At 42.9% G+C, this 16035-nt stretch overlaps 1 protein-coding gene across 4 annotated transcripts in view; it reads left to right on the forward strand.

The window, feature by feature from the left end:
- The window catches only part of znf592 (zinc finger protein 592), a 221210-nt gene that overhangs the window by 158903 nt on the left and 46272 nt on the right, over nucleotides 1-16035 (forward strand). For all 4 annotated transcript variants that reach the window (XM_063070873.1, XM_063070876.1, XM_063070875.1 and 1 more), the window contains exon 3: nucleotides 1581-3991. In XM_063070873.1, coding sequence (XP_062926943.1) covers nucleotides 1601-3991 — 2391 coding nt within the window. In that variant the 5' untranslated portion in view covers nucleotides 1581-1600. The remainder of the gene's footprint in view (nucleotides 1-1580; nucleotides 3992-16035) is intronic.

The following is a 16035-nucleotide window of genomic DNA, read 5'->3' on the forward strand; positions in this document are numbered from 1 at the left end:
CTTCCTTGCTTGAGTTCTTCCTTTTTTTATACTACTAAGGAGCCCTGTCTGATTTCCAAATCCGTATGTACAGTATGCTTCCTTTTCTGTCTTTCATTAAGTTTACAACAACATAATTCAAGGTTCCTGAACCTTGCCATCTTTATCTTTCATCCTTACTGGAACACGCTGGTCCTGAATTCTGATTAACTCCAATGTATCCGATGTGGGCTTGCACAATAACAGCTGCTCTGAATCTACTCTCCCTAGCTCCTGCCTAATAATGCTCTCATTGCATTTGTCTGGGGAAAATAAATAAAAACAGAAACTTGCATTTCTTATTGCATGCACAGACGACACTGCTTCACATTACAAAAGATCGCAAGCTGGTCTGTTTTCTAGGAACCCAGTCACACCCTGCCATAAGGCGGGTGTTTTCCTGTTACATGATTTGGGGGAGGAAAAACTCAGAAGTATTCTGTAAATTGTATTATTTTCTTTGAAATATAATATGTTTATTGCTTTGGTTCCTTGTTAACCACAACACATCCTTGAACATTATAGGGCACAATTAACATTGTGCTTTTTTTTGTTTTCTTGCTTTCCATCAAAAAAAAATTGCACATTGCCAGAGTTCAAATCAGGCACTTTGCCAGCTGTTTATGTTGTAGATATGTGGGAAACTAGAATGATTGCGCATGTTCCTGGACCTTACAATTACAAGAATTAATCCACATGTATTACTGGAAATACAAAATATTTTGATAGAAATATCAAACCAATAAAAATCTGAAACTTTTTTCACAAGAGATGTATTTATAGAGACGTATGTGACTGGATCCTAGAGTGTGCTGTAAAGAAAAAAAAACTGCTGGAAGAACTCAGCAGGTTTAGCAGCACCCATGAAGGCAAAGGGATGGTCATTGTTTCAGGTTGAACAAGACCTTGCATCAGAACTGAAAGTCTAAAGGGAAGATGGCCAGAAAATAGAAATGAAAAGGAAGGGTGAGATGTAGTCTGCTACGTGATATGTGAAATCGGATGGAGGTGGTGAGGTGTATGATAAGGTGAAGGGCCTGGATAGAGTGAAGAGGATGGTGTCAATAGTGGGAGAGTCTAGGACCAGAGGGCTCAGCCTCAGAATAGAAAGTTATCCTTTTAGAACAGAGGTCAGGAGGAATTTCAGCTAGAGGGATGGTTGTCATTGGGTATATTTAAAGTAGAGGTTGATAGTTTCTTGATCGTTCAGGGCATAAAAGGTTAAGGGGAGAAAGTAGGGTTGAGAGGGAAACTAAATCTGCCATGTTCAAATGATGCTGCAGACTTGATGGGCCAAACAGCCTCATTCTGCTACAGTTTCTTCCGGTCTTGTGTTCTTGTGATGGGCATTTGGAATTAGGTGGGGCAGGGGAGTGCTGAGACAGGCTAGTAGGTGATGGGGAAAACAGTTAAACAAAAGGAATGAGCAGGTAGAAAGTGGGGAAGTTGGTGACAAAGGCTAGTAATTGATAAGTGGAACTGTATTTGAGAGAGGGAGTGGGCAGCTGAAACCAGGTATAATTATAAGTAACTAATGTAGTGTCTTCTAACTCTCCTTCAAGGTTTCTCAAAGTCTCCAATCATGGGTGACATGAAGACCCCAGATTTTGATGATCTTCTAGCAGCTTTTGACATTCCTGATCCGGACCTCGATGCCAAAGAGGCTATTCAGTCAAGCAGTGAGGAATCAGAAGGTCATTTGAAGCAGCCAGGGATGGGTATAGATGAGTTGTCCATGCATCACACCATTCCAGATGTCCCGGTTGTGAGTGTCATTGTTAAGAACACCAATCGGCAAGAATCCTTTGAATCTATTACTGAGAAGGATAGCCATCAGCTTGGACAGAATCTGCTTCAGAATGGGTTTCGAAATGCTGATATTACCTCTGATTCCTCTGCCCTCATCAATGGAGATAGTTCCAGAAACTACCCAAGTAAATTTGACATGCCAAGGACAGAAGCCCTACCAACATTCAGTCAGTTTAGTCCTATTTCTAGCCCAGAGCCAGAAGAAGCCATGCAAAATGCTGGAATTGTGGATAATATTAAATCAGATAAGGGACCTTACCTTGGTTCTGTAGGCTTGTATATTTCTACAGAGAATTCACTGATGAACAATACAAGAGAACAGCCTGAACAAGTTGTGACAGAGCTGAGTATGTTTGATGAATACTCCAAAAAACGAGAGAGAGCGAATGAAATTAGAAACTGTAAAATGAACGAGGTGGCTTTAGGACAAAAGGTAAATTCAACAAATGCATCTGAAGAAGCAGAGCGAGAGAACAAGGACTTTGACAAAAAAGGCAGTTTATTTGACAACTTGGAGTCTTCATGTGACCTGCATAATAATATTTCAGAAGAGCCAAAGACCTGCAGTGTTCCAGAATTGAGCTTGTGCTCTTCTGTTCCACCACGCCAGCGACTGAAGTCAGCTCATTCAAAACTGACCTCGTGTTTAGCAGCATTAGTAGCTCTTAATGCCAAAAAAACATCAGAGTTCCCAAAGGAGGAGCACAAGGATAATTCTAAAGAATCTTTGTTGGGTTTGAGGGATAGTGTCAGAAGCAGCCCCAAAATGGCAAAGTCACCAAAGAGTCCAAGAAGTCCTATGGAAGGAGTAAAGAAAATGACAAACAAGCAGTCTGATAGCCCAAGAAGTGTATCCAGTGACTACAGTGGCAAAGGGTCCCCTTATGTTGCAACAGGTTCACCGCCAGCCATCCCAAAAGTAAGGATTAAAACCATTAAAACATCTTCTGGTGAAATTACCAGGACCGTGACCCGGGTAATGCCAGATTCTGAACATAGCGAGTCAAGGAGTTCGCCTGAACAGTCGGTGACTGAAATGGCCTTAGCTGAGGAATTGAACTTGAAGTCAAGCCCTGTGACCAGTGCACCATCTCAAACCCCTGCTTCATTAACAACGGAAATTGTAAAGAAGCCATTGTCAGCTAATAATATGGTGAATGCAGTCAGCTCATTGAATAATGTATCTGTTAAAGGGACTGCTGCCCAAATATTTGACGAAAACATAAATGCCAACAGCAGCTTGAAAGGTATAGGTGTAACAAGCATATCAGCTGAGAGTGCAAGCAGTGCCATAATGAAGGCAGCTAGTGTAGTGCAGCTACAGAAACAGATGGGGATAAAGCAATCCTCAAATATCTCCAGCACAAATCTCCTGCCTAAAGCTGTTCATTTGGCAAGCCTCAACTTGGTTCCTCACAGTGTTGCTGCCACTGCTACTGCCAGATCCACTACTTTGCGACAGAGCCAGCAAACGATTGCCACTCAGGTGGTAACAGTGCCTCTGGTACAGCAGATCAAGAACGTGGTTCCACAAAATAATGAATCTCCTGTTTCTACTCAGAACATTGTAGTTGAAGCTTTTAACAAACTATTAAATGGCACCAATCCTGTGCCAATTTATGCTCCAAACCTGAAGCCACCTGCAAACAGTAATGTATCTATGCCAGCTCGTGGTTATCGCTGCTTAGAATGTGGAGATGCATTTGCTCTAGAAAAGAGTTTATCACAGCATTATGAACGTCGAAGTGTGCATATTGAGATGATGTGCAGCCATTGTTCCAAGGTCATGGTCTTCTTTAACAAATGTAGTTTGCTGTTGCATGCACGGGAACACAAGGGTAAAGGTGCTGTTATGCAGTGCTCTCAGTTGCAAATGAAGCCTATCCCTTCGGACCAAATGTTTTCAACAACCCCAGTGACCTCTTCGGTGCTGTCAGGTACTCTTGCCCAGGATGAGACCTCTGCTGTTGGCCAGGATAATGGAAATTTGACAGTAATTGGAATGAGTAGCCCAGCTTTCAGTTATCCTGTAATGCCTCTGCACTGTGATTCATTTAGATTAATACGTCATGGATTAAAATGTCTAGAATGCTATCAACAATTCCAGGATTATGCAAGTCTTGCAGGTCATTACCAGCGGTTAACAGATGATGCTGAAACGCTGGTGAGTAAATTACATTGGAACTTGTCATATCTTATTCAAGGTGAAAAAGTAATAGAACTAACATTGTGTGTTGAAACTTATCAGTATTTATATGTATGGAGTTTTATACTTTTTGTCCTTATTTATATCTTGGGTCAGTGCAAAAGAATCGAACTCTTACCCTAGGAAAGCCTAAGTTATTATAACTGAAAGTAAAATTCTTACTAATCTATCCAGCACAGAAGAGGAATCAACTTCTGCATCTGCCGTGGTTTAACATTTTGACTATTTCCCCACTTCTCATTCCAGGCAGCTAATTACTTCCAAGTGGTAATTTTCAGTTACTGTCAAGTTAGGTTGTTAGATCATGCAGCAAAAATATGAATTAGAATTGCTTTATATCAGATTAGATCCTTGTGATCTCTGGATTGAGATGTATACCCCATTATTATAAGTTGAATTCCATCAGGGAAAATACTGGCTTCCAAATCTATTAATCCACCCAACTTTAAAGAAATGTATTGATCTCATTTGCTGCTTCTGATGAGACTCATTTTTTCAGAAAGCTGCTGAAATTTTGGCGGATATTTGTCTCCGTCTTCTCATGATCATTCTCTGCCATGCACTATCTCTGATCAAAGGAGATGCTTAAATATGCATTCCTTCCATTTAGTTTTCTTGGAATCAGTTGTGCACAAATAGATTACTGGCCATTCTTGGGATAAGACTTGCCTGGCTTATTAGCAGCTCCTTACATAAGAACAATCATCAATAATGTAATTAAATTCAGAAGTCTGGCATAGGTATAAATGTTGCCGTGTCACTGCTGCAAGTTTGGCTTTATGATTAGATTCTGCGCAAAATTGTAGAAGGTGACCTTCCTGAGCCCATTCTCAATCAAGATATCTACAAAAGTTTAATCCTGCGAATGACAGAATTAGTTTCCTTTCACTCCAGTTTAGACCACTATGAAAACTGGACCTGGTGACATACTGTATTCAAATTTAAAGCAACACACACAAAATGCTGGAAGAACTCAGCAGGCCAGGCAACATCTATGGTAAAAAAGTACAGCTGACATTTCGGGCCAAGACCCTTCGGCAGGACTGAAGAAAATAAGAAGAGGAGTAGATTTAAAAGATGGGGAGGAGAGAGAGAAACACAAGGTGATAGGTGAAACCAGGAGGGGGAGGGATGAAGTAAATAGTTGGGAAGTTGATTGGTGAAAGAGATACAGGGCTGGAGAGGGGGAGTCTGATAAGTGAGGATAGAAGCCCATGGAAGAAAGAAAAGGGGGGAGGACCACCAGAGGGAGGCAATGGGCGGACAAATGAGAGAAGGAAAAGGGGATCGGGACTGGTGAAGGAGAGGCTGGGGGGCGGGGAGTTGCCATTACCAGAAGTCTGAGAAATTGATGTTTATGCCATCAAGTTGGCGGCTACCCAGACCAAATATAAGCTGGTGTTCCTCCAACCTGAGTGTGGACTCGTGACAGTAGAGCAGGCCAAGGATTGACATATCAGGATGAGAAATAGAATTAACATGGGTGGCCGCTGGGAGATCCCGCTTCTTCTGGCAGGCAGAGCATAGGTGCTCAACAAAGTGGTCTACCAATCCACATACAGGAGGCCACGCTGGGTGTGCCAAACACAGTATATGATCCCAACAGACTCACAGGTGAAGTGCTGCCTCACCTGGAAAGACTGTTTGGGGCCCTGAATGGTAGTGAGGGAGGAGGTGTAGGAGCAGGTGTAGCATTTGTTCCGCTTGCAAGGATAAGTGCCAGGAGGGAGATCAGGGAATCACATAGGGAACAATCCCTGCAGAAAGCAGGAAGTGGGGGAGAGGGAGAGATGTGCTTGGTGGTGGGATCCCGTTGTAGATGGCAGAAATTCCAGAGAATTATGTGCTGGATACAGAGGCTGGTGGGGTGGAAGCTGAGGACAAGAGGAGCCCTATCCTTGGTAGGGTGGTGGGAGGATGAGGTAAGAGCAGATGTGTGTGAAATGGAAGTGATGCAGTTTCAAAGGTACATTTAATGTCAGAGAAGTGTATACAATATACATCCTGAAATGCTTTTAGAAACATAGAAAACCTACAGCACAATACAGGCCCTTCGGCCCACAAAGTTGTGCCGAACATTTCCCTACCTTAGAAATTACTAGGGTTACCCATAAACCTCTATTTTTCTAAGCTCCATGTACCTATTCAAAAGTCTCTTAAAAGGCCCTGTTGTATCCACCTCCACCACCATTGCAGGCAGCCCATTCCACACACTCACCACTCTCTACGTTAAAAAAAAACTTACCCCTGACATCTCCTCAGTACCTACTCCCCAGCACCTTAAATCTGTGCCCTCTTGTGGCAGCCATTTCGGCCCTGAGAAAAAGCCTTTGACTATCCACACGATCAATGCCTCTCATCATCTCATACACCTCTGTCAGGTCACCTCTCATCCTCTGTCACTCCAAGGAGAAAAGACCGAATTCACTCAACCTCTTTTCATAAGGCATGCTCCCCAGTCCAGGCAACATCCTTGTAAATCTCCTCTGCACTCTTTCTGTAGTTTCCACATCCTTCCTGTGGTGAGGCAACCAGAACTGAGCACAGTACTCCAAGAAGGGTCTGACCAAGGTCCTATATAGCTGCAACATTACCTTTTGGCTCCTAAATTCAATTCCTTGATTGATGAAGGCCAATACACCGTATGCCTTCTTAACCACAGAGTCAACCTGCACAGCTGCTTGAGCGTTCTATGGACTTGGACCCCAAGATCCCTCTGATCCTCCACACTGCCAAGAGTCTTACCATTAATACTATATTCTGCCATCATGGTTGACCTACCAAAATGAACCACTTCGCAATTATCTGGGGTGAACTCCATCTGCCACTTCTCAGCCCAGTTTTGCATCCTATCAATGTCCTGCTGTAACCTCTGACAGCCCTCCACACTATCCACAACACCCCCAACCTTTGTGTCATCAGCAAACTTACTAACCCATCCCTTCACTTCCTCATCCAGGTCATTTATAAAAATCATGAAGAGCAAGGGTCCCAGAGCAGATCCCTGAGGCACACCTCTGGTTACCACTGGTTGCTTTTTCTTCGCAACCATCCACGAAAACAGAGGAGTGCCCCGAAAGAATGAATGACAGTTAAATGTTAGAACCCCAAAGACCCTCCAAGCTCCCCTCCCTCCCATGCATAAGCGGCAGCAAGCAACTATTCCCCCCACTGGCAAAAAAAAGCACTGGCACCCACCACCGAGCACTCAAGCGTGAGCAAAGCAACAGACTTGCAATGCCCCAAAGACTACTTGTGCACCTGGTATTCTACATACCACAGGCTTGCTCTCTCCCTAATAAGAGAGAAAGAGATGTCTCTGTTTCACAGTGAGAGGGGAGATATAACAAATAACTCGCTGGTTTCCAATGTTAAAAGTCCATTGTGTCGCTTTTCCGAGCTCTGTGCCCAAAGATTAGATTAGATTATGAGAACACTCAGTCCTCTTTTATTGTCATTTAGAAATGCATACATGCATTAAGAAATGGTACCATGTTCCTCCAGAGTGATATCACAGAAAACAGGACAAACCAAAGACTAACACTGAGGAGCCACATAATTATAACATATAGTTACAGCAGTGCAAAGCAATACCATAATTTGATAAAGAACAGACCATGGGCACAGTAAAAAAAAGTCTCAAGTCCTGATCGACTCCTGAGTCCCCGATTGCAGGCGTCAAAAGGGAGAAATTCCCTGCCATAAACCTCCAAGGCACCGACAACTGCCAATGCCTTGAAAGCAGCCGATCACAGCCGACACCGAGTCCGTCCATCCGAAAACTTCGAGCCTCCGACCAGCCCCTCCGCTACAGCCTCCCGAGCGCCATCCTCTGCCGAGCGCCTTCGACCTAGCCCCGGCCGCCAAAATAAGCAAAGCCGAGGATTCGGGGCCTTCTGCTTCGGAGATTCCGATTACCACACAGTAGCAGTGGCAGCGAAGCGGGCATTTCAGAAGTTTCTCCAGATGTTCTTCCATGCTCTCACGTCTGTCTCCATCAAATCAGAATTGTGCACGGTCCCCTACTTGACAGATTACAGATATCATTCACCGGAGAGGCCGCGCGCACTGCGTCGCGCCGCCATCTTCTCCTCCTCCTCCTCGAGTCTCTGGGCACACAGCCTTAGATCTTCCATCTCCCATGACTCACTGATCTTCTGCCTGGATACCGACCTCCGATTTTCCACCCCATCTCCAGAGCCACAAAATCTCAGTCCTCTGAAGGCGAGCTGAGCTCTTAGGCTGCACCCTTGGCGTGCCGAATAACAGCCTTTCATGAAACCCTGAGAGCGGGCCCCATTCATGCAAAGAACTGTAGTCAGCATGTAACTCCAGGTCAGGGTCTTCAAAAAAAAAACCTGGAAGGGAAAAATTGAGATATTAAAGATGGAAATAGAACTGTTTCCAAAGATGAAAGCAAAGGAGCCACCATTAGGTGGTATTGATCCTCCTAAGCTCCTCCCTCATCATGGTTGATGGTGGAGAAAGGGAAGCCCCTTTATTTGAAAAAGGAGGATGTCTCCTTCATTCTAAAATGAAAGAAAAGGGAGGACATCTCCTTTAATTTAAAGCTTTGTTTCCATTTACTTTTCCTAAAATTGTTTTATTTAGATCCCAAGCAGAGTAAAGGCCTAGGTGATTAATTTCCAAGGAAATCAAGCACTTACCATGCATGTAAAAATAGCACCTGAAGATTATTTCTCCCTACGTTATAAAGCTCTAGGTTTGCATTATTATATTGAGTGATCAAAATATTGATCCAATCACTAGTTCACCCTTACTTTTCCAAAATAAACTTGTTATGTGGAAGTAATTTCAATGTGTTGCCTTCCAAGGATTTTAGTAGAGAACTAGTCCAACTTTTTTGGAATTAAGCTATTACACACACCAAGCGTTGATTGTATTTTGTGTGGCTTTATCTCTCATGGAGTCATACAGCACAGAAACATGCCATTCGTACCAACACGTCCATATTGACAACCAAGTACTAATCCTTTTTACTGCACTTGGTCAATAGCCTCTATGCCGTGACAATTCAAGTGCTCATCCAGATGATATTTGTCTGAGTATCTGTCCCCATCACAAATTTGGGCACTGCATTTCAGATTTGAACAGTCCTCTGGCTAGAAAAAAATCTTCCTCGGGTTCTCTCTAAACTTCTCACCCCTTAGCCAAAACAATGCTTTTGAGTCTTAGTCAACACTACTGAGGGGAGAAAATTCCTACTGCCTACCTGATGTATGCCCCACATTTTGTATACCATAATCAGGTTCCCATTTCTGTCCAAGGAAAATAAGTCTGTCATCATAACTAAAACGCCGTATCCTGGTGAATCTCCTGTATAGTGTGGCAACCACAATTGTGCAGATACTTAGTCTGTGAACTAAACTAAGTTTTACAAAGCTGTGCCATAACACCTCTGCTTTAATATCCTACACCCCAGCTAATGAAAGCAAATGTCTCACATGCCGTCCTTATCATCTCATCTGTTTGTGCAGCTGCCTGCATTGATCAATGTTCCTCCTTTCCTCAATGTTTCCTAGGGCCCTACCATCCATTATATACATCTTACCTTTATTGGTCCTCTTAAAGTGCATCACCTCATACTAATCAATGTTAAATGCATTAAGCCATAAGACATAGGAACAGAATTAGGCCATTCAGCCCATTGAGTCCGCTCTGCCATTCCATCATGGCTGATCCTGGATCCCACTCAACCCCACACCCCTGCCTTCTCGCCATATCCTTTGATACCCTGACCGATCAGGAAACAATCAAAACTTCTGCCTTAAGTATACCCACGGAGTTGGCCTCCACCGTAGTCTGTGGCAGGGCATTCCACAGTTTCACTACTCTGGCTAAAAAAAAATCTTCCTCATCTCTGTTCTAGAAGGTCGCCCCTCAATTTTGAGGCTCTGCCCTCTAGTTCTAGATACCCCCACCATAGGAAAACATCCTCTCTACCCTATCTAGTCCTTTCAACATTCAGTATGTTTCAATGAGATCCCCCCACCTTCTTCTAAATTCCAGTGAGTACAGGCCCAAAGTTGCCAAATGCTCCTCGTATGTTAACCCCTTCATTCCCAGAATCATCCTTATGAATCTCCTCTGGACTCTCTGCAATGACAGCACATCCTTTCTGAGATATGGGGTGCAAAACTGTTGACAGTACTCCTAGTGCTGCCTGTCTTACAAAGTCTCTGTATTATCTCCTTGTTTTTATATTCTATCCCCCTTGAACTAAATGCCAACATTTCATTTGCCTTCTTTAATGCAGACTCAGCTTGTAAATTAACCTTCTGGGAGTCTTGCACGAGGACTCCCAAGTCCCTCTGCATCTCTGATATTTGAACCTTCTCCCCATTTAGAAAATAGTCCGTGCTATTGTTCCTTTTATCAGAATGCATTATCATACATTTCCCAACACTGTATTCCATCTGCCACTTTTTTGTCCATTCTTTCAATTTGTCTAGGTCCTGCAGCAATTGCGTTGCTTCCTCAGCACTACCTGCCCCTTACTCTATCTCCATAAATTCTGCAAAATTTGCCACAAAGTAGTCAATTTTATTATCTAAATCATCGACAAACAATGTAAAAAGTAGCTGACCCCTGAGGAACACCACTAGTCACTGGCAGCCAACCAGAAATGCCCCCTTTATTCCCTCTCACTGCCTCCTGCCCGTCAGCCATTCCTCTATCCATGCCAGTATCCTTCCTGTAACGCCATAGGATTTTATCTTGTTAAGCAGCCTCATGTGTGGCACCTTATCAAGTCTAAATAAGTGACATCCATTGCCTCTCTTTTGTCCAACCTGCTTGTTACTTCCTCAAAGAACTCTTAACAGATTTGTCAGGCGTGATTTTCCTTTGCAGAAACCCTACTGACTGACTTATTTTATCAGTCTCCACATACCTCAAAACTTCATCCTTAATAATGGACTCCAACCCTTTCCCAACCACTGAGGTTAAGCTAACTGGCCTATAATTCCTTTCTTTTGTCTTCCTCCCTTCTTAAAGAGTGGAGTGACATTTGCAATCTTCCACTCCTCTGGGGCCATGCCAGAATCAAGTGATTCTTGAAAGATCGTGACCAATGCATCTGTTACCTCTTCAGCAACCTCCCTCAGAACTCTGAGATGTAGTCCATCTGGTCCAGGTGCCTTATCCACCTTAAGACCTTACAGTTTGTCTAGCACTTTTTTCTTGGAAATAGCAATGGCACTCAGTCCTGCTCCCTGACACTTACAGACCTCTGGCACATTGCTAGTGTCTTCCACATTGAAGATGGTTGCTAAGTACCTATTAAGTTCATCTGCCATTTCTTTGTCCCCCATTACTACCTCACTAGCATTATTTTCCGGTGGTCCAATATCAACTCTCACCACCCTTTTACTCTTTATATAACTGGAAAAAAAAATAAGATCCTGCTTTATATTATCGGCTAATTTGCCCTCATGTTTCATCTTTTCCCTTAGAGCTTTTTCAGTTGCTTTTTGTTGGATTTTGAAAGCTCCCCAATTATCCAACTTCCCACTCACTTTTGTTACCTTTTAATCCCCTTTCCTTGGCTACTATGCAGTCCTCAACTTCCCTTGTCAGCCAATATTGCCTACCCCTGCCATTTGAGAACCATTACTTCTGTGGGACATGTCTATACTTGTGAACTATTCCCAGAAACTTAAGCCATCTCTGCTCTGCCATCATCCCCACCAGTATCCTCCTCTAATCCACTTGGGCAAGCTTCTCTCTCATGCCACCATAATTTCCTTTATTCTATTGTAATACTGAAACATGTGACTTATGCTTCTCCCTCTCAAACTGCAGTATGAATTCAATCATATTATGATCATTGTCTCCTAAGAGTTCCTTTACATTAAGCTCCCTAATAAGATCTGGGTGATTACGCAACTCCCAATCTATGACGGCCTTTCCCTGAGCAGGCTCAAGCACAAGCTGCTCTGAAAAGCCATCTGGTAGGCATTCAACAAATTCCCTCTCTTGCAATCCAACACCAACCTGATTTTTCCAATCCCCTTGCATATTGAAGTCCTCCACTACAATTGTGTCATTACCCTTATGTCTTTTCCAGCTCCCTTTGCAATCTCAACCCCACATTTTGGCTATTTGGAGGCCCATATATATGATTCCATAATGTTTCTTTTTACCCTTGCAGTTTCTTAACTCTACCCACAAAGATTCAACTTTCTCTGATCCTGTGTCAGCTCTTTCTTAAGATATAATCCCATCTCTTATCAACAGAGCCACACCACCACCTATGCTTTCCCGCCTGTCCGTTCGATACGAAGTATATCCTTTGAAGTTAAGCTCCTGACTATGGCCGCCTTTCAGCCACGACTCGGTGACACCCACTACATCATACTGACAAATCTGTAATTGCGCCACAAGTTAATTGGTACCAATTTGTACTAGGGCTTCTGGCAGCTCACCCTCCCTTTCAGAATATTGTGGACGCATTCAGAAACACTGCGGACTCTAGCACCTAGGAGGCAAACTACCATATGTGTTCCTTTTTCACATCCACAGAATCGCTTATCTATCCCCCTGACTATAGAGTCCCCTATTACTGCTGCCATCCTCTTCGGTTCCCTACCCTTCTGAGCCAGAAGGCCAGACTCAGTGCCAAAGGTACAGCTGCTGTTGCTTCCCCGGTAGGTCGTTTCCCCCCCACCCACCCCAACAGTACTCAAAATGGAGTACGTTCTTTACTTTTTCTAACAATGCGAAGGTCATCGAACCACAACTCCATTCCCCTTCCACAGTCTCTAAGGAGCTGCATCTCAATGCACCTAGTGCAGATCTGGCTATCAAGGAGGCTGGTAGTCATCCAGAAATCCCACATCTGACACCTAGAACAGAAAACTAGCCCTGTAGACATATCCCCTATTCTCTTAAGAGTTAAATAAGGAAAGAACTTGCCTACAATTACACAAACACACACATTATATTATATAATACAACTACTATATAGCCAACTACAGCCTCGTTAATGTTAAGTTGTCCCATTCAGGCCTAAAAATTTAATCGCCATGGAGAATTTCTTATTCTTGTGGGATACATCTTTCCTGATAAGGAAGGTCACTCTGCTTGGCAGATGAAATGTGGTTGTGAAAGCAATCTCAGGTTGTGGGGCCTTCTCTGTGGTGGTTGTAAGAGTTGAGTCTGAGACTGCTGGAAGAGGTTCTGACAGCCCTGGACACCTTTCTTCTCTCCTTTTCTCAGCTTTTCTTTCTGTATCTACTTCAATCTTGCTTCTCTCATGGTCCTGGCTTCTTTCTTTCTCTCTTTATCTCGATTGCTTTCTTGGTCATGCTCATGGTTCTGATCTCTCTCATGCCATCATTTCTGCTCTTTATTTTCTTTCTAGGATGGCCATCTTGATCTTGGGAAGATCCATTTAGTTCACAGGAGTATTCTCTTTTATTAATCTTATTGCTCCCTTTACAATCTGTTCTTTTCTCTTCATTTTCTTATCCACAACATCATCTGACAAATCTGTTTTCATATCTTCATTGACTCCTTTCTTTTGGGCCTTCCATTCATCCAGCTGGACTTTGGTATTTGCATCTATTTTTACAAGCAGCTTTTTGTCTCCCATTTGAAGTTAATGCAATAACCTAAATGCACACAGAGTAGGTTTGGGTTCTTTACACTCATAAAAGCTAGCAATTCTTCTGAAGTTCCTTGAAATCTTTTCCAGATTAAATCCAAGCCATATTTTGCAAGTAACTGCCGAATTAACACATCAAAAGCTTTCTCAGATATGTTGCCTATGAGAGCTGTTGTAATCAGACCTCTGTTTTCGTCACTTTCACAATCCTTCTGAGCAGCATGGTCCTTCCTTGGTCCAATACGCTTTCTAACTAGGGGCTCAGAGGATGGCACCTGTTTGGCCTCTGAGCAACAATTCATGGTGTCTAGCATGGAGACAATTGCGGCATCGTTCATTACCTTTCTTAATTTGCTTTCAGTTCTCTGTTACTCTGTTTTCAGCCTCTGTTACAGTGTCTGGCTCTCCAATCAAGTTGTAGTTGAATCTGTCAATCATGCCCCTACAATGCCAACCCTCCTGTTTTTACCGCATACAAATCGCTCACACTCTTTCATTCCCAACTACAACTCAACTGCATCACTCTCTGGTGTTTAATGTTGATATAGCAATTTCAACTGCTCTTTTAAATGTTGTACTTCAGTTAAGGAGCCATTTGAATGCTTTCTTGTAAGATTCCACAAACATAAAATTAATTGGAAAGAAAACAAGGGAGTCTGGAATGTGAATCTAACTTCATTTTTTTACTTTAAGCGAAGCATGCATGTAGATGTGGCAGCATAATGACATATGCCATTAATGTACTTTTACATATAACTGGCAATGCATTATGTTAATAACAAAGAATGCTTAGCAATATATATAAAATATTACTCATATATTACTGAAATTTTAAATACCCAACAAGCTGTTGCGTAAGCTGCCCTTGTTGGGTTTTATCACTTCTCTCTGTAACTGCATGTTGCACTTATTAACAGAAAGACCATAGTCAATGTATATTGGTAGAAACTTCTCCAGCTCCATCACACTGAACACTGATGCACCCTTCCCCCCCCCCACCCCCCCGGGCTGAATGTTCAGTAGTCTTGTGGCCTGGGGTTCCCATCCTATCAGTTCTTGTCTTAATGTTATAGTATCTTCAACCTGAGATAGGGGGTCAAAGAGTTTGTTGGAGGATCGGGAGGAATCATTGACAATCTTAAGGGCTATGTCTATGCAGTGCTCCTGATAAATATCTTTGGGAGGAAAAGCAACCCCAATGATCTTCTGAGCAGTCCTTACAATCCTTCATAGCAACTTGCAGTCAGATGTCTTGCAATTCCCATACCAGATGATGATGTAGCTGGCCAGACCACTCAATGGTACTCCTATAAAAATCAGTTGGAATGAAGGGCTGGACGAGCTGGAAAAATGAAAAATGGCAGATGAAATTTAATGGAGACAAGTATGAAGTGATGCACTGTGAGAGGGCATACCAGGGGAGGACTTACATGGTGCATGGTAGGGCACTGAAGAGTGTGGTAGAACAGAGGGATTTAGGAGTACAGATCCATAACTCCTTGAAAGTGGGCACCACAGATACAGTAGTTAGGGTACTTAAGAGAGCTTTTGGCACATTGGCTTTTATAAATCAAAGTGTTGAGTACTGGGATATTGTGTTGAAGTTTATATTAAAAAAATTGTTCAGACCAAATTTGGAGTATTGCATGCAGTTCTGGTCACCTATCTTCAGGAAAGATATTAACAAGGTTGAAAGAGTGCAGGAAAAAAAATGCAAGGATATTGCTGGAACTTGAAGAACTCAGTTATGTGAAGGTTGAATAGGTTACGACTTTATTCCCTGGAGTGTAGAATAATGAGGGAAGAGTTGATAGAGGTGTACAAAATTATGAAGGGATTAGATAAGGTAAGAGCAGCAAGCTTTTTCCACTGAATTTGGGTGAAACTGGAACTGGAGGTCATAGCTTAAGAATGAAATGTGACATATTTAAGAGGAATGGGCCGGAAATGTCTTTACTCAGAGGGCAGTATGAGTGTGGAATGAGCTGCCAGAGGAAGTGGTGGATGCGGGCTTTGTTTCAACATTAGAGAATATTGGATAAGTACATGGATGGAAAGGGTTGGAAGGGCTGTGGTCCAGGTGTCGGAGGATGTGACTAGGCAGAATACCAGTTTGGCATAGACTAGATATGCTGAAGGGTGTGTTTCTATGCTGTGGTGTTCTATGACTATAACAGACATCTGCTCCACAACTACTAGATTTTAGATTCAAATCCTTTATCTATTCCATGATGCAGCAGAGTGTACTATAAAACATAGTAGGATTAGGCCATTTGGCCCATTGAGTCTGCCCTGCCATTCCATCATGGCCGATTTATTATCCCTCACAGCCCCATTCTCCTGCCTTCTCCCTTAAACCTTTGATACCCTTACT

This window comes from Mobula hypostoma, chromosome 18 (assembly GCF_963921235.1).
Source record: "Mobula hypostoma chromosome 18, sMobHyp1.1, whole genome shotgun sequence".
NCBI lineage: Eukaryota > Metazoa > Chordata > Chondrichthyes > Myliobatiformes > Myliobatidae > Mobula > Mobula hypostoma.